We start from the raw sequence: 27,809 nt of genomic DNA, 5'->3' as shown, positions 1-27,809 counted from the left end.
GATAGGCCATCAATTTTTAGGGACTGGAAAACCCCTTTAAGTCTTTCACCTTGTTGTGCAGTATTGATATACTGTGTATTTACTGCATTATTGAAACATCAAAGTTCCAAACAGCCAAGCTCGGTCTCTGAGGAATGGATCGAGTACAGTCTCTACAGGGTCTCCTTTCAACTTCATGTTTATTAATAATTGACATTGCTATAGAGATAATTTGTCAACTTGATGAAGTTTAACTGTTGCTTGCAGAGCAGGAGAACATTGCACTGGGTATAAGGGACGCATAACTGAGTTAAAGAAAAATTGCTACATTTCTTAAAAGAACCACTGAACAATTGCAAAAAAGTGACACCAGGCGTATCTGTAGAAGCTAGCCATTTTCTGTCATATATTTATTTTTCCCAACTTGGCTTTTCCTTTACCATCTCTGTAAAGGATCTGCCAGGCACTACGTCTGTGGATACTCCCAGGATTAATCAATCGACACCTGAGGCCGGACCTCTTAGACTGACTCCGGCTCCCACCAATCAGGGTGGCAGGCTCAGGAGTGGGAGAGCCTATCGCGGCCTGGTCAGTCGGAGTTAGCTCCGCCCCCTGTCCATTTATACCTGCCGTTTTCTCTTCCTCATTGCTTGTGATTCTTCCTTGTTTCCTGGCCTTGCTACAGCCTTGCTCCAGCCTGCTACTGCCTTGCTTCAGCCTTGCTACAGCTTCCGCTTATCCTGCTTCGCTCTGACCCCGGCTTGCTTCCTGCTCCTTGCTCTACATTCGTATACTTCGTGACATCCCTATTCTGTCTGGCTCGTGGACCACTCTGGTTTCCTCACGGTGTTCCGTGGGCTACTGCCCCTTCCCTTGCTTGTTCCCTGTTTGTATTCCCTTGCACTTAGTCAGCGTAGGGACCGCCGCCCAGTTGTACCCCGTCGCCTAGGGCGGGTCGTTGCAAGTAGGCAGGGACAGGGCTGTGGGTAGATTAGGGCTCACTTATCCCCTTCCCCTTCTTCCTGCCATAACATAATCACAAGCCTATACCTAGTCTACTCTATCAAGGACCCCCTTGAGACCCTGACCCAGCAGATGCAGGGCCTCTCCCTACAGGTCCAGGCCCTGGCTAAGAGGGTCAACCAGCCTGACGCTGCCATAGTAGTACCCCTCGCCTCACCTCTAGAACCTGACCTCAAGTTACCTGACCGGTTCTCAGGGGACCGTAAGACTTTTCTCTCCTTTCGGGAGAGTTGCAGACTTTACTTCCGTCTAAAACCTCACTCCTCAGGTTCCGAGAAACAGCGGGTGGGAATCATTATATCCCGACTCCAGGAAGGGCCCCAAGAGTGGGCCTTCTCCTTGGCTCCTGACGCCCCTGAACTTTCCTCCGTTGATCGTTTTTTCTCTGCCCTCGGACTCATTTACGACGAGACTGACAGGACTGCCTTGGCCGAGAGTCAGCTGGTGGCCTTACGTCAGGGTAGGAGACCTGTTGAGGAATACTGTTCTGACTTTAGAAAGTGGTGCGTAGCTTCTCGGTGGAATGACCCTGCCCTAAGGTGCCAGTTTAGGTTAGGCTTATCTAACGCCCTGAAGGATCTGCTTGTTAGCTACCCCTCTTCTGACTCCCTAGACCAGGTTATGGCCTTAGCAGTACGACTTGACCGACGTCTCAGGGAACGACAGCTTGAACGTTTCAGTGTTTTCCCCTCTGACTTCCCTGCGATTCCCCCCGAGGTCCCGTCTCCTCGCTCTTCCACGGAAGACTCGGAGGTACCTATGCAACTCGGGGCCTCCGTGTCCCCCCGACAACGTAGAGAGTTCCGCAGGAAGAATGGTCTCTGCTTCTATTGTGGGGATGACAAGCATCAACTGAACACCTGTCCCAGGCGCAAGAATAAGCAGCCGGAAAACTTCCGCGCCTAAGTGATCATCGGGGAGGTCACTTGGGCGCACAGGTATTTCCCGTTAATATGAAACGCAATACAATTTTGCTTCCCTTTCAGGTCTCGTTTGGTGGTCGGTCTGCCACCGGCAGTGCCTTCGTGGATTCAGGCTCATCTGCTAATATCATGTCTGTGGAATTTGCTATGTCTCTAAAAATGCCTTTTATTGATTTGCCTAATCCTGTCCCGGTAGTGGGTATCGACTCCACTCCTCTTGCTAATGGTTATTTTACTCAGCATACTCCTGTTTTTGAACTCCTTGTTGGCTCCATGCATTTGGAGCAGTGCTCTGTACTGTTGATGCAGGGATTATCGTCCGATCTGGTATTAGGTCTTCCCTGGTTGCAGTTGCATAATCCCACGTTTGATTGGAATACTGGGGATCTCACCAAATGGGGTAGTGAATGCCTGACGTCATGTCTTTCGGTTAACTCTATTTCTCCCCGTGAGGAGGTAAACACGCTACCTGAGTTTGTTCAGGACTTCGCTGATGATTTCTCTAAGGAGGCCTCCGAGGTGTTGCCCCCTCATAGAGATTACGATTGCGCTATCGATTTGGTACCAGGTGCTAAGCTTCCTAAGGGTAGGATATTTAATCTTTCATGTCCTGAACGTGAAGCCATGAGGGAATATATCCAAGAATGCCTGGCCAAGGGTTTCATTCGCCCCTCTACTTCTCCTGTAGGTGCTGGCTTCTTCTTCGTGGGGAAGAAGGATGGTGGTCTTAGGCCGTGCATTGACTATCGTAACTTGAATAAGGTCACTGTAAGGAACCAGTATCCCCTTCCTTTGATTCCGGATCTTTTTAATCAGGTTCAGGGGGCCCAATGGTTCTCTAAGTTTGATCTAAGGGGGGCGTATAACCTTATCCGCATCAAAGAGGGGGATGAGTGGAAAACTGCGTTCAACACGCCCGAAGGTCATTTCGAATACCTGGTCATGCCCTTTGGGTTGTGTAATGCCCCTGCTGTCTTCCAGAATTTTATTAATGAAATTCTGAGAGATTACCTGGGAAATTTTCTTGTAGTGTACCTTGATGACATACTGGTGTTTTCCAAGGACTGGTCCTCCCACGTGGAGCATGTCAGGAAGGTGCTCCAGGTCCTCCGGGAGAATAATCTGTTTGCGAAAACCGAAAAATGTGTGTTTGGGGTACAGGAGATACCATTTTTGGGTCAAATCCTCACTCCTCATGAATTTCGCATGGACCCTGCCAAGGTTCAGGCTGTGGCGGAATGGGTCCAACCTGCCTCCCTGAAGGCGCTACAGTGTTTTTTGGGGTTCGCTAACTATTACAGGAGATTTATTGCAAACTTCTCGGTCGTCGCTAAGCCTCTTACGGACCTCACTCGCAAGGGTGCTGATGTCCTCCACTGGCCTCCTGAGGCCATCCAGGCTTTTGAGACCCTCAAGAAGTGCTTTATCTCGGCCCCTGTGCTGGTTCAGCCCAACCAAAGGGAGCCATTTATCGTGGAGGTTGACGCGTCCGAGGTGGGAGTGGGGGCTGTCTTGTCCCAGGGTACCAGGTCCCTCACCCATCTCCGCCCCTGTGCTTACTTCTCCAGGAAGTTTTCGCCCACGGAGAGTAACTATGATATTGGTAACCGCAAACATTTAGCCATTAAATGGGCTTTTGAAGAGTGGCGTCACTTCCTGGAGGGGGCCAGACACCAGGTAACGGTCCTTACTGACCACAAGAATCTGGTTTTCCTAGAATCTGCCCGGAGGCTTAATCCGAGACAAGCTCGATGGGCGCTATTTTTTTTACCAGATTTAACTTTTTGGTTACCTATAGGGCTGGGTCCAAAAATATTAAGGCTGATGCACTGTCACGTAGTTTCATGGCCAATCCTCCTTCGGAGAAGGATCCTGCTTGTATTTTACCCCCTGGTATAATCGTTTCTGCCACGGATTCTGATTTAGTCTCTGATATTGCGGCTGATCAAGGTTCAGCTCCCGGGAACCTCCCTGTGGACAAGCTGTTTGTCCCCCTGCAATACCGGCTAAGGGTACTTAGGGAAAACCATGACTCCGCACTATCTGGTCATCCTGGCATCTTGGGTACCAAACACCTCATTACCAGAAACTATTGGTGGCCTGGGTTGCCTAAAGACGTTAGGGCTTACGTCACCGCTTGTGAGGTTTGTGCTAGGTCCAAGACCCCTAGGTCCCGACCTGCGGGCTTACTACGTTCTTTGCCCATTCCCCAGAGACCTTGGACCCATATCTCCATGGATTTTATCACCGATTTGCCTCCATCTCAAGGCAAGTCGGTGGTGTGGGTGGTAGTAGACCGCTTCAGCAAGATGTGCCACTTTGTGCCCCTTAAGAAACTACCTAACGCCAAGACGTTAGCTTCTTTGTTTGTTAAACACATTCTGCGTCTCCATGGGGTCCCAGTCAATATCGTTTCTGACAGAGGGGTACAATTTGTTTCTTTATTTTGGAGAGCCTTTTGTAAAAAGTTGGAGATTGATCTGTCCTTCTCCTCCGCCTTCCATCCCGAAACTAATGGCCAAACGGAGAGGACTAATCAATCCCTGGAACAATATTTAAGGTGTTTCATCTCTGACTGTCAATTTGATTGGGTCTCATTCATTCCCCTCGCCGAATTTTCCCTGAATAACCGGGTCAGTAACTCGTCAGGGGTCTCCCCGTTTTTCTGTAATTTCGGGTTTAATCCACGGTTCTCCTCCGTTTCTCCTGGTAGTTCCAATAATCCCGAGGTAGAGGTCGTTCATCGGGAACTGTGCACAGTCTGGGCCCAGGTTCAGAAGAACCTAGAGGTGTCCCAGAGCGTACAAAAAATTCAGGCTAATAGAAGACGTTCTGCTAACCCCCGGTTTGTCGTCGGGGATCTGGTGTGGTTGTCGTTTAGGAACTTGCGCCTTAAGGTCCCGTCCAGGAAGTTTGCTCCCCGATTTATTGGGCCTTATAAGGTCATTGAAGTCCTCAACCCTGTATCCTTCCGTCTGGAGCTGCCCCCATCCTTTCGCATACACGACGTCTTTCATGCCTCCCTCCTTAAACGCTGCTCCCCGTCCTGGTCCCCCTCGAGGAAACCTCCTGTTCCCATTCTCACCCCTGAGGGGGTGGAATTCGAGGTGGCCAAGATTGTGGACAGTAGGATGATCCAGGGCTCCCTCCAGTACCTGGTCCATTGGAGAGGATACGGGCCGGAGGAGAGGACTTGGGTACCTGCTCGAGATGTTCACGCTGGGGTATTGGTCAGGAGGTTCCACCTTCTCTTCCCCACTAAACCAGGTCCTCTTAGTAAGGGTCTGGTGGCCCCTCATAAAAGGGGGGGTACTGTAAAGGATCTGCCAGGCACTACGTCTGTGGATACTCCCAGGATTAATCAATCGACACCTGAGGCCGGACCTCTTAGACTGACTCCGGATCCCACCAATCAGGGTGGCAGGCTCAGGAGTGGGAGAGCCTATCGCGGCCTGGTCAGTCGGAGTTAGCTCCGCCCCCTGTCCATTTATACCTGCCGTTTTCTCTTCCTCATTGCTTGTGATTCTTCCTGGTTTCCTGGTCTTGCTACAGCCTTGCTCCAGCCTGCTACTGCCTTGCTTCAGCCTTGCTACAGCTTCCGCTTATCCTGCTTCGCTCTGACCCCAGCTTGCTTCCTGCTCCTTGCTCTACATTCGTATACTTCGTGACATCCCTATTCTGTCTGGCTCGTGGACCACTCTGGTTTCCTCACGGTGTTCCGTGGGCTACTGCCCCTTCCCTTGCTTGTTCCCTGTTTGTATTCCCTTGCACTTAGTCAGCGTAGGGACCGCCGCCCAGTTGTACCCCGTCGCCTAGGGCGGGTCGTTGCAAGTAGGCAGGGACAGGGCGGTGGGTAGATTAGGGCTCACTTATCCCCTTCCCCTTCTTCCTGCCATAACAATCTCTTTTGTATGCTCCCGATTAAATGTAGTCTTTTAAACATGTTTCTTGCCTGTCATGGAGCTTATGTATATAAAATGAGCAAATAAAGACATTAGGTATTATGTTAGTTGCGTTTTCGTCAAGTGAAGAAATAAATTAAAAGACTTGATTGGTTGTCATGGGCTATTCCACAATTTTCCCTCCCCAATAATATTTATACATGATCCCCCCCCCTCCAGTCTGTTCTGTTTCACATGTTATGTGTCCACCCTTTTTACTTAGGGCCTGTTCACATCATGTTTGCCGTCCGCTCAGTCTTTGCATTCATCTATTCCATGAGAGGAGGAAATGAACGTAAAGTATAGTTTCCATTTGCAATACCATTGATTTTAATGGTATTTTTGTGGTTTCAGTTTGTTTCAGCGTGCGTCCATTCCGCTAGGTTTCCGATTCACCACACTACACTATAGTTACTGTAAAAAAAACAGAAACCTAGCGGAACGGACGCAAACTGAACGAAAAAAATAAATACCATTGAAATCAATAGTATTGAAAACGGAAACTATACTTTCCGTTTGTATTTCCATTCATCTGTTCCTCTGACGGAACAGATGAATGGAAGGACCAAACGGAAGGCAAATGTGATGTGAACAGGCCCTTACCTACTTTTCTGTCTTTGCTTTCTTTAAAATGTGTTTTATCAACAGATGTGACAATATAAATAATAGCTTAATTATAGACTAGGTGCCTGTTCACATCTACGTTGGATGCTCCGTTAGTAGCCTTCGCCGCAGATCCAGCCCAAAATATCGAAAGCAATAGTGCAGCATGTTACCAGTAAAACGACGGACACCTTGACGAAAACCCAATGGAACCCATTAAAGTTAAACGTTTCCGACGGGCGCCGATGGTGACCCTCATGCAATGGTAAACCGCACTTCCGGTATTTTCGTTGTTCTACTCCTCTGATGGAGTAACACCGAACGCAGATGTGAACGGACCCTAAAGCCCCATAAGGGCTCATGCACATGGCTGTATAATACAGTAGCTCCGTACAACCTCTGAATTGTCCAGAGCCATAACATACCACCCAAAGATTTCTGTAAGCCCATACAGTACCTCCATTACCTTCAATTTCATGGCATGCTCCATCGGAAACTGTATTATGGAGATATACTTCCAGGGGAGAGAAACCCCATAAAACACCGCTGATGGAGCACCATACAGTGATACACAGAATGTCTATGGCTCTGTAGTACAGAGTTGCAGGGACTCTCTGTGCTCCCATACCGCCGCCTTTGCTCATATACTTCATTGCACTATATATCTTTACTGTTAAACTGGCTTCCATTGCTCTCGTATCTTCATGTCTCTTGGCTAGACTCCATCTCCTATTGATCTATTTTCAGACCATTTCTAAATCCTTTTAAATCTGAAAACAATTAAGGAATAATATGTACAGTGTTCAGATGTTTATTACTGCCTTCCAAAAACCCAGCTAAGAGAATAAGATGTTTGTGATGAAGTTATTTTGTGTGACGAGCGGTTCACTCCTTTCTTCCCTATGGTGTGTGCAAATTTGCATTCTACATGGAATAACTTATTTTCATACACTACAGATATTTTGATTTCACATAATCTAATTAAAAAGTAGTAATGCATTAATTTGCCAGATGTCAGAACAAAGTAAACATCCGAAGATCCCTCACTGGGCAAATTTTCTTTTAAACACAAAGTACATGCTGAGCGTAGGTGATAAAAGTCATATTTATTCTTGTGTCTCTTCATCTCAAATTCAGGTCAATGGTTTCCAATGAGGCTTTCTAAACACAAAAACAGATGGATATTATGTTGTACACCAGTGCTGAACAAACGGGAACTGTGTTTATATTACCACTAAGACTCTGTGGAGTTTACAAGGTTAACAACGGAAGTATTACTAAACTGTACACCCCATTCAGTTACACTTGACTTGGAAATCCTTTTTAGCATTGGCTAAATGTTATGCACATTAAGAGTTAATTTAATAGCTTGTTAAAATTAGATGACATAATTAGATACAGTCTTTTATTGTGCAGGAGAATGATTAAAAAAAAGTAGCAATCCTTATTTTGACTGTGATGACTTATCATTTAAGCCATTAATAAACTATGGAAAAAGACAAGTTTCTTGCCACTGTGCATTTAACGCATTAAAAGTCAAGTTAAATATCACTGCATTCATACTTTATAAAAGACAACTCAATTACTATTACCATGTACTAAATATCATAATTCTTGGGATCAAGAAGAAGATACCGTACTACTGTTCTGCTGTACAGATCACAAAAAGTTTCAAACTATGAAATGTGTTAGGCTGGCCATGCACATAAGATGTACGTCAGCCAAACACGACGATTTTCGCAAGATCGGCTGACCATCTAAGGCTTTGTTCAAATCTATGTGAGGGTCCCGTTCTGACGTTCCGTCGGAGCTTCCCGTCAGAACAGGACCCTGACTGAGACAAATGCAAACCATAGGTTTCCATTTGCAACACCATTGATTTCAATGGTGATGGATCCGGTGCCAATCGATTCCGTTTGTCTCAGTTGTGTGAGGGTTCCGTCGTTTTGCCAAAATTAATACCGTAGTCGACTACGCTATTCATTCCATCAAAACGACGGAAATCTTGCACAACTCAGACAAACGGAAACCATTGGCACCAGATCTGTCACCATTGAAATCAATGGTGTTGCAAATAGGTTTCCGTTTGTCTCAGTCAGGGTCCCGTTCCGATGGAACGTCAGAACGGAGAACTGATGCAGATGTGAACGAAGCCTAATGTGTTTGGTGGCGTCCCGACTCTCCACTGATGGCAGATGTTGGGGGAGAAAAGGATCGGGATGTTGAATTTCAACATGCCTGATACTTTTGTTCATTAGTAGATAGTGGATAGTGGAGTCTGACAGCGGCTTTCTCCCTTCTCCCTATTAAAAAACACATGCATGTGGTATTGACTCGTCCTCATCTTATCTCACATTTTCCTCTGATAAGGAAAGGCCGTTTGTTTCGTTTTTGTTTTCTATTATATATACTGATAAGTGAAGTAATATATCCGTTTGTTTTTAGTTAAAAATGTATCTTGTACACTTGGTACAGATACACTCTGTGCTGATTATAACATTGTTGTATACTTCTTCCTTTTGTACCGCTGTTTGATATGAGGTCTTAATAAAGATACCTTTAAATAAAAACACATGCATGTTCGGCAGAGTGTGCATGTGCATGAGTAGGAATAGCTGTCGGCCAAATAATCGTTCATCCGAAAGCTATCTAAAGTGTATGGCTAGCTTCAACCTGAAAAGGTTTCTTCCTCCCTTAAAATAATGCACGCTTAAGACCCTTTTCAATGGATCAGGCAAACAAGCGTTCAAAAAATCATTGCCCTGCTGATCGTATTGATTATGTAGCACAAAATCATATCGTGGTCAGCAGCACATCTCCCTGTGTAAACAGGAAGATGTGCTCCCGACATGATGAAAAGGCATGGGGATGAGCGATTGCTCCTTGTGAAAGGAGCAAACGAGCGTTGATCAACGAGCTGTCTTATTTATCGGCGCTCGTTTTTACTGCCCAAATTGGCCGGCATTAAAGGACCCTTAGGCCTTCTGTGTTGGCTCCTAGAATTATATATTTTCCTAATTAAAACAATAGGCACTGCTCTATGTGGATATTTACCTGTTACAACCAAAAATAAGGGAAAGACTATCCAGGATACGAGGAACTGACTTGTGATGGACAACACCAAATTTAAGTAAATCTTTGTCAGATGATGCCCAATGACAAACAAACCCAATGTTGGTCCATCCATGAACACTCCTCCTTTTCTAAATGCAAATATAGGGCATGGCAAAGCCCTATCATTGTATGGAGACTCTATACTAGTGATTTCCAACCTTTTTACTACTGTGGGATCCCTGAATTTTGTTTCACACACAAGGAACTCCTATTCACATTTCTACCTCCAAAAAGCTAAGTGTGATGTAAAGAATTCTATAATTCTACATTTTGGCTAAGTTTTGTTGGCCGCTTTGCCTGCCCATATGCCATGCATCTTTGGGCAGACTGAGATTAGTTTGCCATGCCTACCGTAAAAGTGACAGCTCTTACTGCTACGGTCTTCTGTACACCCATTACCAGGAACTGTAGGGTTCAAGGGGACCCTGGTTAGGAAACCCTGAACAATAGCATATTCTACTGCCCATTGATGGAAAAAAATATTCCTTCACTTGTCTCCGTATGTTAAACCTTGTAATCTATGACAAAATACACATGTGGCAGCTGTTATAAGAATCAGTCAGATGCACTTACTTCATCTATTCATTTCAAGAACTAGCTAATTATTTCTCATGGATGTTGATCTCAGTCATTTATAAGGGTAATACAAGCAAATTGTGTTTATGGTTATTCATTACCACATCTAAAGCTGCTGAGACTAGGCTTTTTTTTGCTATGATGACAAATGTCAACACAATATGATACATTTTGTATTTTATTTGTCACATATGCGCTATACACTTGGTACTTGCAGTACTGGGTTCAATGACAATGTCTGCATGTTTTCCATGTGTTTGTATAGGTTTCCTCCAAGTACTCTGGTTTCCTTCTACAATCCAACATACTGATAGTTTAATTGGCTTTCGATGCAATTGTCCTACGTGTGTGTGTAAAATAAAGAAATTAGATTGTACACCCTGTTGGGGGCTCAGGACTGGCGTGAATATTGACAATCTCTGTACAGTGCTGTAGAATATGTTGGTGCTTTAAAAGGCTCTGTTCACTTCACGTATTGGCCATACATTTAGCGTGTAAGTTGGGAAAGCTCCCGATGTACTCGTTAAAGGTATATATGGGGCTCCATTTTTAGACTAAGGCCAAAAGTGTGTCCGTTTGGTTTTCGTCTGGAAATATACATCAGTATATCGCAAAACAAAAGGTATAGAATAGCGTAGTAGACTAAGCTATTTTATCCCACAGAGCAGAGTCCAGTAAAACAGAAAAAAACTTGTTAGACAGATACATCATGAGCTGTTTGATATATTTTTATGACGTAGCCATTAAATGGATGCCATTATAGTCTATGGATGAAAGATGCATTAAACGGATGTCTAACAGTAGTATCCGTCACCCATATACTATAATGGTATAGGATACGTCATGAACTCTTATAACCTCTTTTCACAACGTATCCGTTAAACAGAGACCATTATAGCCTATGGGTGATAGATGCCAATGCTAGGCATCAATTACTGTCTACCTTTACCGTATACGTCGGGAGCTGTTTCCGACGTATACTTAAAATGTAGTCAAAAAACGTGATGTGAACATAGCCTAAAATATCTACAAATATATTATTTTTAGTTGCTCTCATTATCCACAAAATCCTAATTTGATTGATACTAAACTATTATTTTTAAGAGCCACATACAATAGAATTTACATCACAGCTGGTACCATTGTTATATGGAAAGGATTTGATGCTGGAAAACTGGTAAAAGCAACACTGCAAGGTTTAAAGAAAACATGGGAATAAGGAAAGTAAGCCTCAGTTGGTTAATAAGATTATGAGTCCACATCCTGCCTAATATGCAATGTAGAAAATCAAAGCACAGAACTGAGGAGGAGCTGCTATTCAATTTTGGTATATAGCTGGCCATAACAGAGATTTTGTTCTGCAGAAGATCTGATGTCTATGGGGACGGGTGGACTAAGGGTGATATTACATGGTCCGACGTTGACAGCTCGTTGATCGCTGCTCATTTGCTTCTTTCACCAGGAGATAATATGGGGACGAGGACTCGTTACTCCGATCGCTCGTCCACATTCATTTTTATTATGTCGGCAGAGAATCTCCCTGTTTACACAGGAACATGTGCTGCCAATAACGATAATAATTTTGTTATTTAAAACGATGCAATCAGCCGATGAAAAAGCGTTTGCTCGTTCATCAGCTGATCGTTGCCCTGTTTACACAGGGAAATTATTGTGAACGCTCGTTTGCCTGATAATTGGCTGATGTAAAAGGGCCTTAAGAGTCCTTTTACACTAACCAATATGGGCCATAATAACGTGCACCGATCGATGAGACAGCTTGTTGATCGGCGCTCATTTGCTCCTTTCGCAAGTAGCAATGCTTGGTTATGTATGGGGACGAGTTGTCGTCACAACGATCGTTTGTTCCCATGCGTTTTCATCATGTCGGCAGCACATCTCCATGTTTACACAGGGAGATGTGCTGCTGACAACAATATTTATTGCTGCATAAACTATACTATCAGCCAATGAATGAGCGTTTGCTTGTTCATCGGCTGATCGTTGCCCTGTTTACACAGGGCAATGATTGGGAGCGAGCGTTCATCATATGAACACTCGTTTGTCTGATCATTGGCCCGTGTAAAAGGGTCTTTAACACCTCACATCTTTCATCAAGGCAAACAGGAATCAAACAAGATGGATTTCACACTGTCCAATACTGTTGTTTGCACCAGGATAAGAGGCACAAGAGGTGTCTCTAGGCCGCTTATCCAGATTTTACCATAAGAATTACATGAATGTTTATGGTAGTGTTGGACGAAATAGCTGTTGGCTGAATGATCAGATATTTAATGTCTATGGCCAGTATAAAAGTGTAAGGAAGAAATCAATTTCGGGTTTTACAGACTGCTGAATAATATTACTCAGTAATCTTCATGCACACACATCAAGGAAGCAACACTGCTGCGATCATTTATGTTACAGTAATCAAAACCACACTCCCTATAAAACTAATATTAACAACTCAAAAACCAGAAAATAGCAAATGCACAAGTAAGCGGAATATTGCATTTTATTATAGCTGTTGTATACAAGAAGGGTGACTTCACAATCCATAATTCTGCTTAATTGGTCACTTGCATTCAAAGAAAAGAGTCAAGAGCAGACAGTGGAATACCAGTGCCCGGACGACTGCCCATGAATATGTTATACATACATCTAATTTGTTTTTCTAAGCCATTTATGGAAGGGACACGGGACATAAAACTTCCCAGTCAGCAAGTCTGCACAATGTTCTAATCCACATTTGTATGTGAAGAAGGATTGAGAGATAAGGCCAGTACTGATAAACACTGTCACTATGATAATGCTAAAGGACACAGCAATGAGATAGGCCCGGCGTCTGGATTCTTTAAGTGCTGATTAAGTTGGGCCGCAAAATACATATGACATCATGTACCGACTGAGACAGCGGATCACATGCCGGAAAAAGTTGGTTACCAGGAAAAATATGGTCCCACTTGTTATGACATCATTTGTTTCAATCTAAACAACTTGATGATTTTATATATATATATATATATATATATATATATACTGTACTAAACGAGCAAGTGACAAAAGGCTAATGTAAATCAAGTACACAAAGCCTAATGAATCCCAATTTTAGTATTGCTAATATAACTATTGAGTTATATTAGCAATATAAAAGTAACAGTATTGTATAATCTAAACTTAAAATATAAGTTTACACCAGCCAATTATTGGGCAAACGAGCATTCACAGAACGCTCATTCCCGATAATTGCCCTGTGTAAACAGGGCAACGATCCGCCAATGAACCGGCCAACGCTTGTTCATCGCCTGATTGTATTGAATTAAATGCCGAAAATATTATCACTGTCCACAGCACATCACTCTGTGTAAACAGGGAGATGTGCTGCCAACATGATGGAAATGTATGGGGACGAGCACTAGTAGTAACGAGCGCTTGTCCCCAGACATTACTGATAATAGCTCTTTGTGAAAGGATCACGTTGATCGGCGCTCGTTTACCCGGCCCGTACTCTTACACGCCCGACGTGGGCCTTGTAAACGAGCGCAGATCAACGAGACAGCTCGATGATCGGCACTCGTTTGCTCCTTTCACAAGAAGATAGTAAGGGGACGAGTGCTCATTACTACGATTGCTTGTCCCCATACATTTCTATCATGTCGGCAGCACATCTCCCTGTTTACACAGAGAGATTTGCTCTCGACAATGATAATATTTTCGACATTTAAAACGATTCGACCAGCTGATGACGCTCGTTCATTGGGTGATCGTTGCCCTGTTTACATACGGCAATTATCGGAAAGGAGCATTCTGTGAACGCTCGTTTGCCTGATAATTGGCCGGTGTAAAAGGGCCCTAAGGCTAGGGCTACATATAGGCTTTTTGCAGTGCGACTTTCAAATGTAAATTATTAAGCAACAGCTGCAGTCTACAAGAGTGAATTGAGTTGCATGCATCCTGTGGACTGCAGCTGTAGCTCAATAGTTAAAATTTGAAAGTCGTTGTACAAAAAGTCTCCATGTAGCCCTAGTCTTAAAGAGATTGTATTCAAAATAAAAAATACAATGGATTGTAAAGCTAGCAGTTTACACAATAAAGTGACATGTCTGGTTTTTGATGGATTCTATAGAACTACTGCCCAATCTTCTTACACATATTTTGGGTGGTAGTAAAATACATTTCTAAACTATCTTTTCTTATTATGAATTTTTGGAGGTATCAGCCAAGCTGAACTCTGACTGTAGAATATCTGCTATTTTGCCCTATGCTTTCCCGCCAATGTACAGTAAACAGGGCCAATAACTCAGGCCACCTCTTCCGCCAGGTGGTAAGCTGATATATTACTTGCCATAGATTCTATTTTTCAATGAAAGGAAACAATCCATATTTCAAAGTTCTTTATCTCCTAAGAGGTAAGAAGAGTCTGAGCACAATGCGACCTTACCAGCAGGACTGCTCCGGTAACACAGCTTTTGGTGAAAATTCAATGCAGCCTGTTAGAAATGCACTGTATGCGGCTTGTACAAAGACCAACAGCAGGGATATATACTGTGTGCCGGAACAATACCGCTAAAAGGTCACTATAAAACCTAACCTATCAACAGTAGAATAAAAAAAATAAAACATATCACAGATGAAATATCGTGGCAGACCAGCCAGTTCTAACATATAGAAAATTGATTTCCATATCCACTGCAGTATTTTACCATAGCGGTCAGATTACATGGAATTGAATGTGATTTAAAAAAAACAAAAACTAAATTTTGCTTACATTGCCCCGTTATTAGAACATGTTGCGTATTTTTAAAGGGGTTATTCCATGAACCCTCTTACAAAAAAAATTATATATAGGCAATCACTTATTAGTCCTGTCTAATGGTATTAATCAAGAAAAAAAACACTTGAAAACACAATTTTTCAAATTTTCTTTATTATTTTCTTACCCCACTACTTTCTGTTCTCTATAGCTCTGTTGTAGACGGGCGCTACTGTGCATGCCCGGCTTCTCCTCTGATATGTAGAAGAACCTGATGAATATTCAAATGGCCGCCTCTCAATTCCTCGGCAGTTCTGATCACTCGGAGATACAAGAAGAGGAATAGCGCATTCGTGTCCACCACTGACTTCTTAGGATGGTGGACACTGCAATTGGGGTTTAGTAGAAAATCTAGGGGGCGCTATCATTGAGTTGAAATAACTGTCTCGACACATGAGAAGATTTCTTATAGGGTTTTATATTACATGTTCTTTTCCTTTCTACATAATATTGTTCGTGGAATAACCACTTTAACATTGCAGCATGATCTATCCCTCTCATCCCTCAAACTCTCCTTTCCGTAAGCCAGTGGGTGTTCCTGTTATACCATCACTTATTCCTATACATTAGATTGTGAGCTTGATGTATGGAAATATTGTCTTTGTGGTAAAATGGGTTGTTTACATTGGACAGTGAGTTCAGTATTGACTTTCTGTCTTAGTTATTCCTTTGCTCTTTTCGGCCAGTTATTATATGTATATAAGTATACAACACTGTATATGATTTGTCTCCAATTAACCTGAGAATACACCGATCCAGCAAGGATTATGTCCTTTCTCAAAGATAGTGATCTAAGCTTCTATTACCGGCAGGTTAGAACATATTGTTGGTAGTCACAGACAAGGCCATTGTAATAATGACCTTGTTAAAATAAACATACATTTTATTCTGAAAATACAAAAGGCATGCTGAATAAGATGTATAATGGAAATCTTAATATTTGGTTACCTAAGCAACAGTATCTTCCTTAATTTGTAAAGTTCCATTAGATTTCCAGTATCAGTAAAATGAACATATTAACTCGGATGTAATGTTCTTGGGAAATAAACTCGAGGCACCTCGATTAAATAATTCACCTGAGCCGAATCAGTTGGCGGTGACTAATAACTGCAGATGGGGAGGGGGGATTCAGAAGAATCATTAGTGGAAGCGGTATTGTCAGCCCCTCAGGGGTTCCTGCTCTCGCTGACTTAGAGGATTGTAAAGAAGTAAAGGCAGTGAAAAGCTGCGGATAATGAAGCAAAAAAAGTACCAGACCTGTCTGAGAAAAGTCAACAAAACCTCAGAGGAATTCTGCCATATAGTTTGCCTGTTTTACATGAATTACATTATCGGGTAGCAAAATGAATGGTATCTGCAGTGAACTGATGCGATGATAACTGATAGAGCATGTGTTTCCTTATCACCATGAATAAATCATAGTATTTTAATCTGAAATGTCTCTAAACTAATCCTAAAAAGAATAGGAATAGCGCAGGAGACAAAGCCTACCATAGTCTACTCTAGGCAAGAAGTTGGGAGTTGTAGTTTAAACAGCTGGAGACTGCATTGTACAGTTGTATGAAAATACATTTAGGGGTCATCCTTAAGTCACGGTATTGTGATGGCACCTAAAATTTGATAGATATGGTATGTTTTCTGCCTTCTTTTACCGGTCTGGGGCCAGCTAACTTGTTTAAATATTATTGTACCGTCTCATATTAACGGGGGAGGGCATACAATTTTGCTATTATAGAAACAATGCTTGAGCCCCATTATGTTTTCTATAAACATAAGAGACTAACAGAACAAGCCTGCTTCCTGTCTAACAAACAATATTTTTTTTTCTTCCAAATATCTTTTTATTAAAATTTCAGTAGAAAGATAGTGAGTGGATGGGTTAAAGGGTGAACTGGAAAAGAGAGCTACAAACAACAGAATCGTCCTTTATTATGCAACATTCTCATGGCTTTTTGCAATGTGTGCGAATTTAGGAAAACACATTTAAGCTCTTCCCTTGGTGGTGTACTTTTTGAGATACAGCTGCTCTGTATTCTGTATACAGAGCAGCTGTATCGTTTGCTAAGACCTGAATCCGTCAGTCCAGTGGACCTGACGGGATCAGTGTCAGTGTGTCCTGGGTGTCTCTGACACGCTAGATCCACCTGTAATCTATCATATCTAAGTTATGATAGATAACAGGTGGATCCTGCGTGTAGGAGACACGCAGAACCCGCTTTCACTGAACCCATCAGTCCCGCGGACCTGACAGGAACAGGATTTAGCGAATGATGCAGCTGCTCTGTATACAGAATACAGAGCAGCTGTATCTCAAAAAGTAAAACTATTTTTTTTGTAAAACTAGGTATAAAGTTGCGCCAATCACGCTGATAGACCTTTCTATTAAAAAAAATCCCTTTCAAAGGTTTACATAGCTTTTAAGGTAGCCATACACGTTCGATTAATGTCGGCTGAACCCGCAGATTTCAGTGGGATTGGTCAACAGTCTAATGTGTATGGGGCAGCCTCACAGTCCTCTAGTGTCTTTTTCCGCTGGTTGATTAGCAATTGCCAGAGTTGTCTGGCAGTGTTTATTAGCCTCTCTCTATTGAAATATATATACACGCTTATCTGATCTTATGTATGTATGTTTATATGGGGTCGAGAGAGATAGCTGTCGGACAAACGTGTATTTGTCTATTTCATAGTGGTCAGTGTAAAGACTTGTGAGGTTTCTAGAAACAAATTTTCCACTATGAGGTGGTATCTCAATTGGAAACAAAAGTCATTCTGCAAGCCCCTTTATAGAAAGAATTGGACCTAAGAAATTACAACTACAGACTCACATATGTTCAGGCACTGCGCTATTAAAAATCCTGTAGTATTAAACTTCATGACTTTAACTGCAGCCTTTCATCTCTCATTATATGCTAAAATCCCCCCCTCTTAGAGAAAGAGGTTAATGGGAAAATGACATCAATCACATTACATATGATATAAGCTGCCTTGGACAACATCTTAAATAAAAACAGACCCTTCCTCAGGCGTATCCATGTGACGACTTCATATTTAGCGTTCAGGCATGTGGTGACTGGGTTGTTTGTATATATATATATGTCCCAACTGTGCTCCGAACACATGTCTTTCAGTAATTAATATGGACTCCACGTACTGTATTGATATATCTGTATTTCATCTGTATGTCCGATACACAACAGCTTTTCTCTTATTTCAAAATAATAATAAATATTATATATTATATTATTATATTATTTACATTCATACTGCATAATTGGATCTATTTTACAAATTATATTCATTATGGCCAGCAATATATACAACCAAGGTCAGCATAAACACATATTTTAACAGCTTCGCACAAAATTGGACATTCAGATATGTAGAAAAGATGTCTTTGTGGTTCCATGTTGGGTACAAATCAGAAATACGGTGCCTATAGACTTCCATGAGCAAATACTGTACTTCTGAGTGTCTCTGATTTTATATAGGGGCCCACAGAGGATTCTTTCACTGATTAAGTATGAATCATTCAGCATCGCATGCAATATTACAAAGTTACTCTCCTCCTCGTGGCAATGCGGAGTGCATGGGCTCTTAAAGGTCCTCTAAATAGGCACTGCAATGCAGCTTTCTAGAGATAGTAAATTACTTGTACAGCTACACAACTCATAGTAAATGTCATACGATATTTGTATACTTATCAGAGATAAATTTTGGGCTGTGACACAGTGAAGAACATTTTCGTAGTCTCATGTTTTCCTCTTCCCGATGCAAGATTCAATTCGACATCAATTGAGAAATGGCACAAAATTAAGCCCCATTCTCTCGGGATGTTTAGGAGATCTTTACAATGAACAAAATATGCACAAATATTTCTAACACCATAAAAGTAAATGTCTTATTTTCAAATTGGACTGCAAGTCCTACTACTCTAAAGACCAATTCCTTACAGTTATATAAACCATATTTATTTATGAGACTGCATAATGTATCCTTAAGTATTAGAACAATTTATGACTGGAGTTAGAAAAAAACAGGGCTCCCACCACTATGTGCCCCTTACAGTTTGAATAGCCTATAAACTGAGTTGCCATGGACCAAGTTCTGCATTGGAAATAGAGTCACAATAAGTTAGACATAATATTTTGCCATGGCTAACGTAAACTGGACTGGAATCTTGGATCGCACAACTGAAGTAATAGTCTAGCCCCAGTCTTAAATGATGACATGAGATTTTCATTTGTCTTTAACAACAAACAGAAATTGCTTTATTTTATCTATACAATATGCTCCAGAAAGTAAAAGATAAATAGCTAAAAATTGACTCTCCCCTATTTTCCCCATGGATTGACTGCAGATTTAAAATAATCATCCCAAAAAAATTCGGCACGCAGGTCTCCTAACTAAAAGCAGCTGAGGTGTTCAATCACATATGGAATTTCAAGGTCAAAGCATGACCTACCATAAGGGCCCACAAGCTCCTCCACTATAAGTAAAGAGTGAGCTTTCTGTAAAATTACAAGCTTGCAGACCTTAGTTCCCGAGAGGACTGGATCTGCTAGACTCGTGTCAGTAAGGAATTACAGTATCCCGACTCTGGAGCTGTTTAATTCACTGGTATTAGCGCAGGCAGTGAAGAATGGGTTGTCCTTCCATGACTTCTGTACTCTGTTTTGTATCCCCTGTCTATGTGCGTAACCTTGTTCTATGTAGACCTAATAAATTAAAATGTATCTGTGTTATAATTAAGGAAAAATGCTGCTGATTTGTAACGAACACATACTTCCACCTATTTAAATTCACTTGCTCGTGTCCCACCTGACTGAAAAATGATTTTCATTTAAGAATTGGATACTTTTCTATTTGTTTCTGCAGTCCATCAAATGTAACTAAGCTAAATCCCACAGGAGATTTCCATTTCAGCTAGAACAATTTCTGCATCTTAAACATGCTCATCACTGTCCATTTCCTTGGCAACAACTTCGGCAAGATTACTGCAATTTTAACATTTAGTCTAAATACTAGTCTTTCAAAAAAGGAAAAAGCAAAACAGCATGGCACATACTTAATAGAAGAGCTACAGAGGGATAGCCAAATATCGACTGTGAATAACTATTACAATAACAACTATGTTCAAAGATAACAGACCACAGAACAATATAAGTGGATGTTTTACGTAAATAAGTAGAACATCCTTCAGCTCCCATCCTGGTAAATGGTTTTTAACCTTTTAAAATCTCAAGACTGACTGACAGATGAGTCCACTGAATATTGAATGCAAATAGCAAACAAATCTGTAGTACCAGATCCAATTCTCCATTTCAGGCTCCATGGTACTAAGCCGGCTGCCACATTGCAGTGTCCAGAGCACAGTCAAAACCTCATTTCGCATAGCTTAAAGGTAGTAATGAGGACCTCCGTTCTCATTGCTTACCTGTCTAGAATCAAATGCAAGTGAGATGATCACTGATCTTAAGGTGGCCATACAATTTTATTAGCTGTCTCCCAACCGCTCGTTTGGCCAACAGCTATTCCTCCTGACATCCCCATACACATGCATGCTCTGTTTGGTCGAGCCTGCATGTGTTCTCAATGGGGAGAGAAGAACAAGCTACTGCCAGACACCTCTGGTGGCGGTTTATCCCCCTTGAGAACAAAGGATAGTTGAAATTTAACATGCCGATCCATTTTTTACCCAACTACTGCTAAATAAACATTGGTTCAGCCGACGTAGATCTATTGTGTATGGAAACCTTTACTCAGATTTAAGATATAGAAGGTTACACAAAGTTGCAATAATAACAGAAGAAACAGGAGTGACAACAGAACAGTTGTCTACACAACATGTATACAATATATAGTTGGACTGAACCCCCAGAAGACCTTTTGGGCGGGCCAGGTCCTGACACAATAGCAGGGTCTAGAAACAAGATCCATCAGATGAGAATGTCAGTGGTGCACTGGTGGTGTTTTGACTTTTGTGGGTTATGTTACAAGTAACCTATTAGTCCTTATTGAATATATAACCAATATATTCAATAAAACCAGAAAAGTATATAATGTAATAAAAAAGCAGATTTACAGCTATACTGTATAACTATAAGTATAGTTGGGTGCACCCACAGTCATTTTCTGAACAGGGTCCAGCATATCTCAGCCCGAAACTATAGTGAAAGTTACGACCAATATATAAATTTTACCTGGCAAAAAAAGATGCAGCTACTGAAGTTCCTGTGGATGTCTCACTAGCAACATATGTAGTATGTGATGCAGGGAAACTGTATATAGCCGGTTTATCAGCATTGTAGCGGTTCAGTGCTGCCTCAGTGAGACCTTCCCTGCCAGTCTCTGTCATCAGCTGAGAAATCTGCAAATAGAAAAACAGAACAATAAAGAATATAAAATTTTCATAAATTTCAGGTCCATTTTTAGACCGTATGGTTAAAATTTGACCTGTAACAATTAACAGTTGTCACTATAATCATAGTGTGGTCATTAATGTAGACTATATGATGAGGAATAACTTGGTTTTACTTTGCTACAGTGGGAAAAATGTGTCCCACAAAAACATTTCCCATCATATAAAATCCTTAATAAGCTAAAATAACAGGTGGGATTGACAAACAGTAGATAATACAGACGTTTTCAGAAGGTACAGGGCTTATTAAGGATTTCATATATCTGAGAACTTCTGGAGTCCAACTTTTTTTTACCTGAAATTAGTGAGTTAAATGGGGGTTTGTCCATATCATTCCCACAGACACTAACAAACAGGTGGACCTTCCCTCTAAATGCTATATACTACAGACATATGAATTATAAAGTGAGCAATTGTTGTCATATCTGTGCATTTGTATTACATATTTCAAAAACATGAGGTATACAGGCAATAAATATCAAACATCACTCTAAAAAAGGCAATCAGAAGTAATCTTAAGGGAAACTCCAACCCCCAACCAAAGTTAACCATGTGTTCCATTAAGGAACTACATTTGTCAAACTCTTACCTGTTCTTTTTCTTGCTACATCTTTCACTAAATATCCCACTGGGGCTGTTGCAAATTAACAGTCTGAATCAGGCCTCAGTGACAAACTTTTTCTACTTTAATCAATGGGAATAATCCTGTGTCACTCACACAGGCACCAGAACTTCCTGTATTATGAAATTGCATGTACTCTTCCACAGAGGCTCTCCACAGGGGAACACACTATTTCCTATGAAAGTTACTAATGATGATTAGACAGGCTCCTGTCATACAGATCACTGTTCAGCCTTCCTGGCTCTATACTTATAATGTCTTAGCTTATTTAGGAGAATATTGAGGAAAGGATAATCACACTGTTCTCCCAGCAGTTAAAGAGGCTCTGTCATTAATTTAGTAATGCCCAATCTCCTAGCTAATCTAAAAGATGTTGTCACACTGATAATGCTAGTTAAATTGTGTCCCAAAAAGTATATTATTTTAAAAGTTTTGAGCTCTTTTCTAAATATGCAAATTAGGCTATACTACACAAATGGGTGTCAACACCAGCGATTCTACTCAGCCACCTCACAGCCTCTGACACTGTGCTATCAGCACGAAGCTGCTTCACACAGTGTGAGAGACTTGAAGCTGGAGGGATCTAATAAATATTGGGGTCCATTGAGTGGACGCCAATCTGTTGCTATATTCAGTCACTACATTATGGGTTAGTATCCCACTAACTACATTATGGGTTAGTTGTGATTTATTGATTACACTATGGGTATTTATCTCTGCAATATACTTTTGAACTGACCTACCATGTTTAGTGGACCCCCATGTTAACAGTATGTACAATACCTATATCTACTCCCATATTTATTAGATAATTTTTATTAGGGCGTCCTCTTTTTAGTGTGTATATGGACCATTTTTAGATGTATTAATTATTTGTCAATAAAGTTTTTTCATATTGTTGATACTCTATTATTGCTAACTGTATCTTTCTTTCATCTTTGGTATATATCTTGTCATGATGCAGGCAATATATATTTGTCTCCTGTTCACCACCTAAACAACTATCTATACATACTGTCTGACATTATTTGGTGGGTGATCACTACTATATTTATTTGCTGTACTAGTCTCGTATATTGTTGGATGTGTAAACCTCATGCCAGACAGTGATTCACAAAACTGCTACTAATGAAAATGTCTCATATTCGTATAATGCTGACAATACATGGATAATTATGAGTATACCAACCTGAATTGTTGGTGACGAATATAAATAATGACTAAAAGTTCAACCTGCAAGGTATTAGGTAAATTTACTCAATAAGCATCTGTCCATGGCTGATTTAAATAAAAAATAGAAATAATATTTAATTTATATATATATACAGGGTGGGCCATTTATATGGATACACCTAAATAAAATGGGAATGGTTGGTGTTATTAACTTCCTGTTTGTGGCACATTAGTATATGGGAGGGGGGAAACTTTTCAAGCTGGGTGTTGACCATGGCGTCCATTTTGAAGTCGACCATTTTGTATCCAACTTTAGTTTTTTCAATGGGAAGAGAGTCATGTGACACATCAAACTTATCGAGAATTTCACAAGAAAAACAATGGTGTGCTTGGTTTTAACGTTACTTTATTCTTTCATGAGTTATTTACAAGTTTCTGACCACTTATAAAATGTGTTCAAAGTGCTGCCCATTGTGTTGGATTGTCAATGCAACCCTCTTCTCCCACTCTTCACACACTGATAGCAACATCGCAGAAGAAATGCTAGCACAGGCTTCCAGTATCCATAGTTTCAGTTGCTGCACATCTCGTATCTTCACAGCATAGACAATTGCCTTCAGATGACCCCAAAGATCAAAGTCTAAGGGGGTCAGATCGGGAGGCATTTCTTCTGTGGTGTTGCTATCAGTGTGTGAAGAGTGGGAGAAGAGGGTTGCATTGACAATCCAACACAATGGGCAGCACTTTGAACACATTTTATAGGTGGTCAGAAACTTGTAAATAACTCATGAAAGAATAAAGTAACGTTAAAACCAAGCACACCATTGTTTTTCTTGTGAAATTCTCGATAAGTTTGATGTGTCACATGACCCTCTTCCCTTTGAAAAAACTAAAGTTGGATACAAAATGGCCGACTTCAAAATGGACGCCATGGTCAACACCCAGCTTGAAAAGTTTCCCCCCTCCCATATACAAATGTGCCACAAACAGGAAGTTAATATCACCAACCATTCCCATTTTATTTAGGTGTATCCATATAAATGGCCCACCCTGTATATATATATATATATATATATATATATATATATATATATATATATATTGACCATTTGCTTAGGGATTCAATACATCTCTTCATTAATATCTGGCTGAACCAAAAAGACGACTCGCTTATCTCTAATTATGTATTCTCGAAAGCCAAGCAATATAGTAGACACTGCATAAGTCACCAGTCTACAATTCTATAGGTCCAGACTTATCTATTCGGTACAGTGTGTAGTTAATAAATTGCCTCTAATTTGAATATTGTAAATTCAGCCCCGGAAATCTCATGGGAATATCTTAAACTGTCTTTTTTGCAGGTTTACATTGTTTTTGTTTTGCTCTTATCAGATTAACCGTAGCTAAGACGGTTAATGAAGCGATGTCACTAGAAAGAATACCTTTTCCAAACAGAGAATCCAATATTGAAGATGAATGAGTTATACCAGATGCTCCATATCAAATTACCGCTATTGACAACTATACCACCTAGTGATTAAAATGTAATTATCTTCTGAACTAGCGGAATGACTAGTGTGGTCATGTGTACAGTAAGACTTGCCCAGTAAAATCTGGTTATCTGCTTTCACTTTTATTGGCACACGTACAATATGGTTCTTTCCTTCAGAGATAGAGTAGGTAGAGACTAAACCTTTTAAACCTTTTTAGATGAAAAAGTGTAATGCATCAGTCTGGTAGGAGATGAGTTTTGGAACAATAATGACTTCATTATTAGAGTTGTTGCGCTGTTCTCTTTCTCTTGAGATTATAGCTCCAGCTGCTTGATCCTACTAGCAATTCAGTATCGACTTGATATGTAACACTGATTCACTCCTGCTGGATGTCAGGGCCTACCTGTCACTGGTCCTTATCTGTAACTTGCTGCATTGTGAGTAGATATTGTGAGTAAATGTAGAATGATGGAATATAAAAAATTTGCAAGTTTGCCAAACTCAAATTTATTTGGCAGAAATCTTAATATATTCAAAAAGGAAGACAAAAACAAGATGTACTGTATAGAACTTGAGGTCACTGGTCTTTCCATTTGGATCCATGCTTCGTCAAGCTTAGAGGTTTCATTCTGGAAACTATCATTGAGCCAACAGCTATAGCTCCCTAAAGTCCTACAAAAAAATAACTATTGTGTGGCCAGTTTAAGTCCAATGCCCTCTTGGGTGTATACGCAAGGTCAAGGTCTGGCTGATGCTCCTACTGATATAAAGACTGTTGCCTCAGGTGATTTAATGCCTTAAAGGCTCTGAAGACCTTTGAGGCCATTGTTTTTATTTTTATTAATGTATTGCATTGGCTGCATTATGGGCTAAAAAAACAGTTTTGCATTGGTTGTTATTAAAAATGTTGCTCCGTTTTGCTTCTGCCGCCTGCTTGTATTCTAGTATATAGCAGGCTGCAGAATAGCGTTTACAGTCAAATCCGTTAGCCCCTTTCTCTCCTCTCCTAAAAGTTCTTCAAAGCTGATTTATGACCAAATCAAAGTTCAACTTTGATTTGGTCATAAATCAGCTTAAAAGATCATTCAGAAGAGGAGAGAAAGAGGCTAAAGTATGAACTGTCCGACAAACAGTCTGACGGATCTCAATGTGATTGACATTTTGCAGCCTGTTGTAAACTAGGATACATGCCGGCGGCAGAAGCTAAAAAGAGCAACATGTTTAATAACAACCAATTGTAAGGTCAGGATCACACATGCAGATTTGATGCCGTTTTTTTGTTTGTTTTTTAGCCAAACAAAGGAGATGCATCCGTCCTTTCTTTATACCTTACCTTCCTTTCGGATCCACTTCTGGCCTCAGTTCAAAAATCTGAACCAAAAACTGCACCTAAACTCCATAAAAGCTGTGTGTGAGATCCTGGCCTTTAAAGGGGTTTTTAGCCCATAATACAGCCAATGCAATAAAATAAAAATGGACCCAAAGGTGTCCATAGCCTTTAAGACTAGAATCATACATGAGGTTTCTGTGGCTGTTTATTTTTTAGCAAAAACCAGGAGTGCATACAGAGACATATCAGTCTTTCCTTTAGGCCTCGTTTACACGAACGTATTATACGCGCGTGCGACGCGCGTGCTTTGCACGCATGTCGTACGCACCTATATTAGTCAATGGGGCTGTTTAGACGATGCGTGAATTGCGCTCAGCGCGTGTGCGCAGAAAAAAACTCACGACATGTTCTATAATCGTGCGTTTTTCGCGCACTCACGCACCCATTGAAGTCAATGGGTGCGTGAAACCCACGCATGCCGCACGGAAGCACTTCCGTGCGAACTGCGTGATTCGCGCAAGAGCTGTCAAACTCCTGAATGTAAACAGAAAAGCACCACGTGCTTTTCTGTTTACAAACATCCAAACGGAGTGTCAAATTCGAGATGAGCGCACCGAACTTCACCGGGTTCGGCCAAACTCGTTTTGACCGAAACCGGTAAAAAATGTTCGGGTACGCGACGTCAGGAGACAGTCACTGTCCACGGTGCTGAAAGCGTTAAACTGGTTCAGCACCATGGACAGTGACTTCCGCTCCGAAAATCCATGAACCTGTAAAAAAAAAAAGACGTTCTGACTTACCGATAACTCCGGTCCGACCTCCCGGGATGACAGTTCAGTCCAAATGACAGCTGCAGCCAATCACAGGCCAAGCACAGGCTGCAGCCAATCACAGGCTGCAGCGGTCTCATGGACTGCGGCGTCATCCTGGGAGGTGGGGCCGGATGGCAAGAGAGGGACGCGTCACCAAGGCAACGGCCGGGAGCCCGGACTGGGGGAAGCAGGAAGTTCTTGGTAAGTATGAAAGTCTTTTTATATTCACAGGTTGGTGTATATTGTGATCGGCATTCACTGTCGAGGGTGCTGAAAGAGTTACTGCCGATCAGTTAGCTCTTTCAGCACCTTGGACAGTGACGGGCCTCGACTACCTCATCTCTATGATGGCGGCTGCGTGAAAATCACGCAGCCGCGCATCATGACACACGGAGCTGTCAAATGCCTTTTGCGCGTTTAAAACGCAACAAGGCTGCGTATACGCAGTGCATACGCCATACAAACGCGCGCAAAACGCAGCGTTTTTTGCGCGCGCAAAACGCAATGGCTCGTGTAAATGAGGCCTTATACTTTCTATACCTTCTTTCTGGATCCACTCCTGGCTTTGGGTCAAAAAACTGCATCAAAAACTGCCATGAAAATGGCATGTGTGATTCTTATTGTAGTGACTTTTAACATCTTAAAATGAATGTCCATCTGTCAACACCATCTCATTTTTAGGTCCAAAATGATGTTCTGATTAATTTGTTAATATAAATTTATAGTGATTAAAGACACACTCCAGTTTTTTTTTTATTGTGGCCCACGTTTGCAAAGTACACCCGGTAAAAGGGCAGGTCATCCTCTTACCGGGTGCTTTGTTGCAGAAATATCCTGGCCGGAATTATGTCACGTGACCGCACTGTGACCGGCCGATACCTACAGCGTCTGCTGTGTGGATCGGAAGTCTCTTTCACTATACATTCCTATGAGATGAGATGCGGTTCAAAGGATGTTGGATTGTGGCTCAGCATGATGCTTCCCCAGCGTTC

At 41.5% G+C, this 27,809-nt stretch overlaps 1 protein-coding gene across 1 annotated transcript in view; it reads right to left on the bottom strand.

The window, feature by feature from the left end:
• KIF26B (kinesin family member 26B) overlaps positions 1-27,809 on the bottom strand; it is a 315,882-nt gene that overhangs the window by 111,194 nt on the left and 176,879 nt on the right. The window contains exon 4 of the mRNA XM_075862905.1: positions 21,170-21,336. Coding sequence (XP_075719020.1) covers positions 21,170-21,336 — 167 coding nt within the window. The remainder of the gene's footprint in view (positions 1-21,169; positions 21,337-27,809) is intronic.

This window comes from Rhinoderma darwinii, chromosome 4 (genome assembly GCF_050947455.1).
Source record: "Rhinoderma darwinii isolate aRhiDar2 chromosome 4, aRhiDar2.hap1, whole genome shotgun sequence".
Taxonomy (NCBI): domain Eukaryota; kingdom Metazoa; phylum Chordata; class Amphibia; order Anura; family Rhinodermatidae; genus Rhinoderma; species Rhinoderma darwinii.
This window is presented reverse-complemented; position numbering and strand designations above follow the sequence as displayed.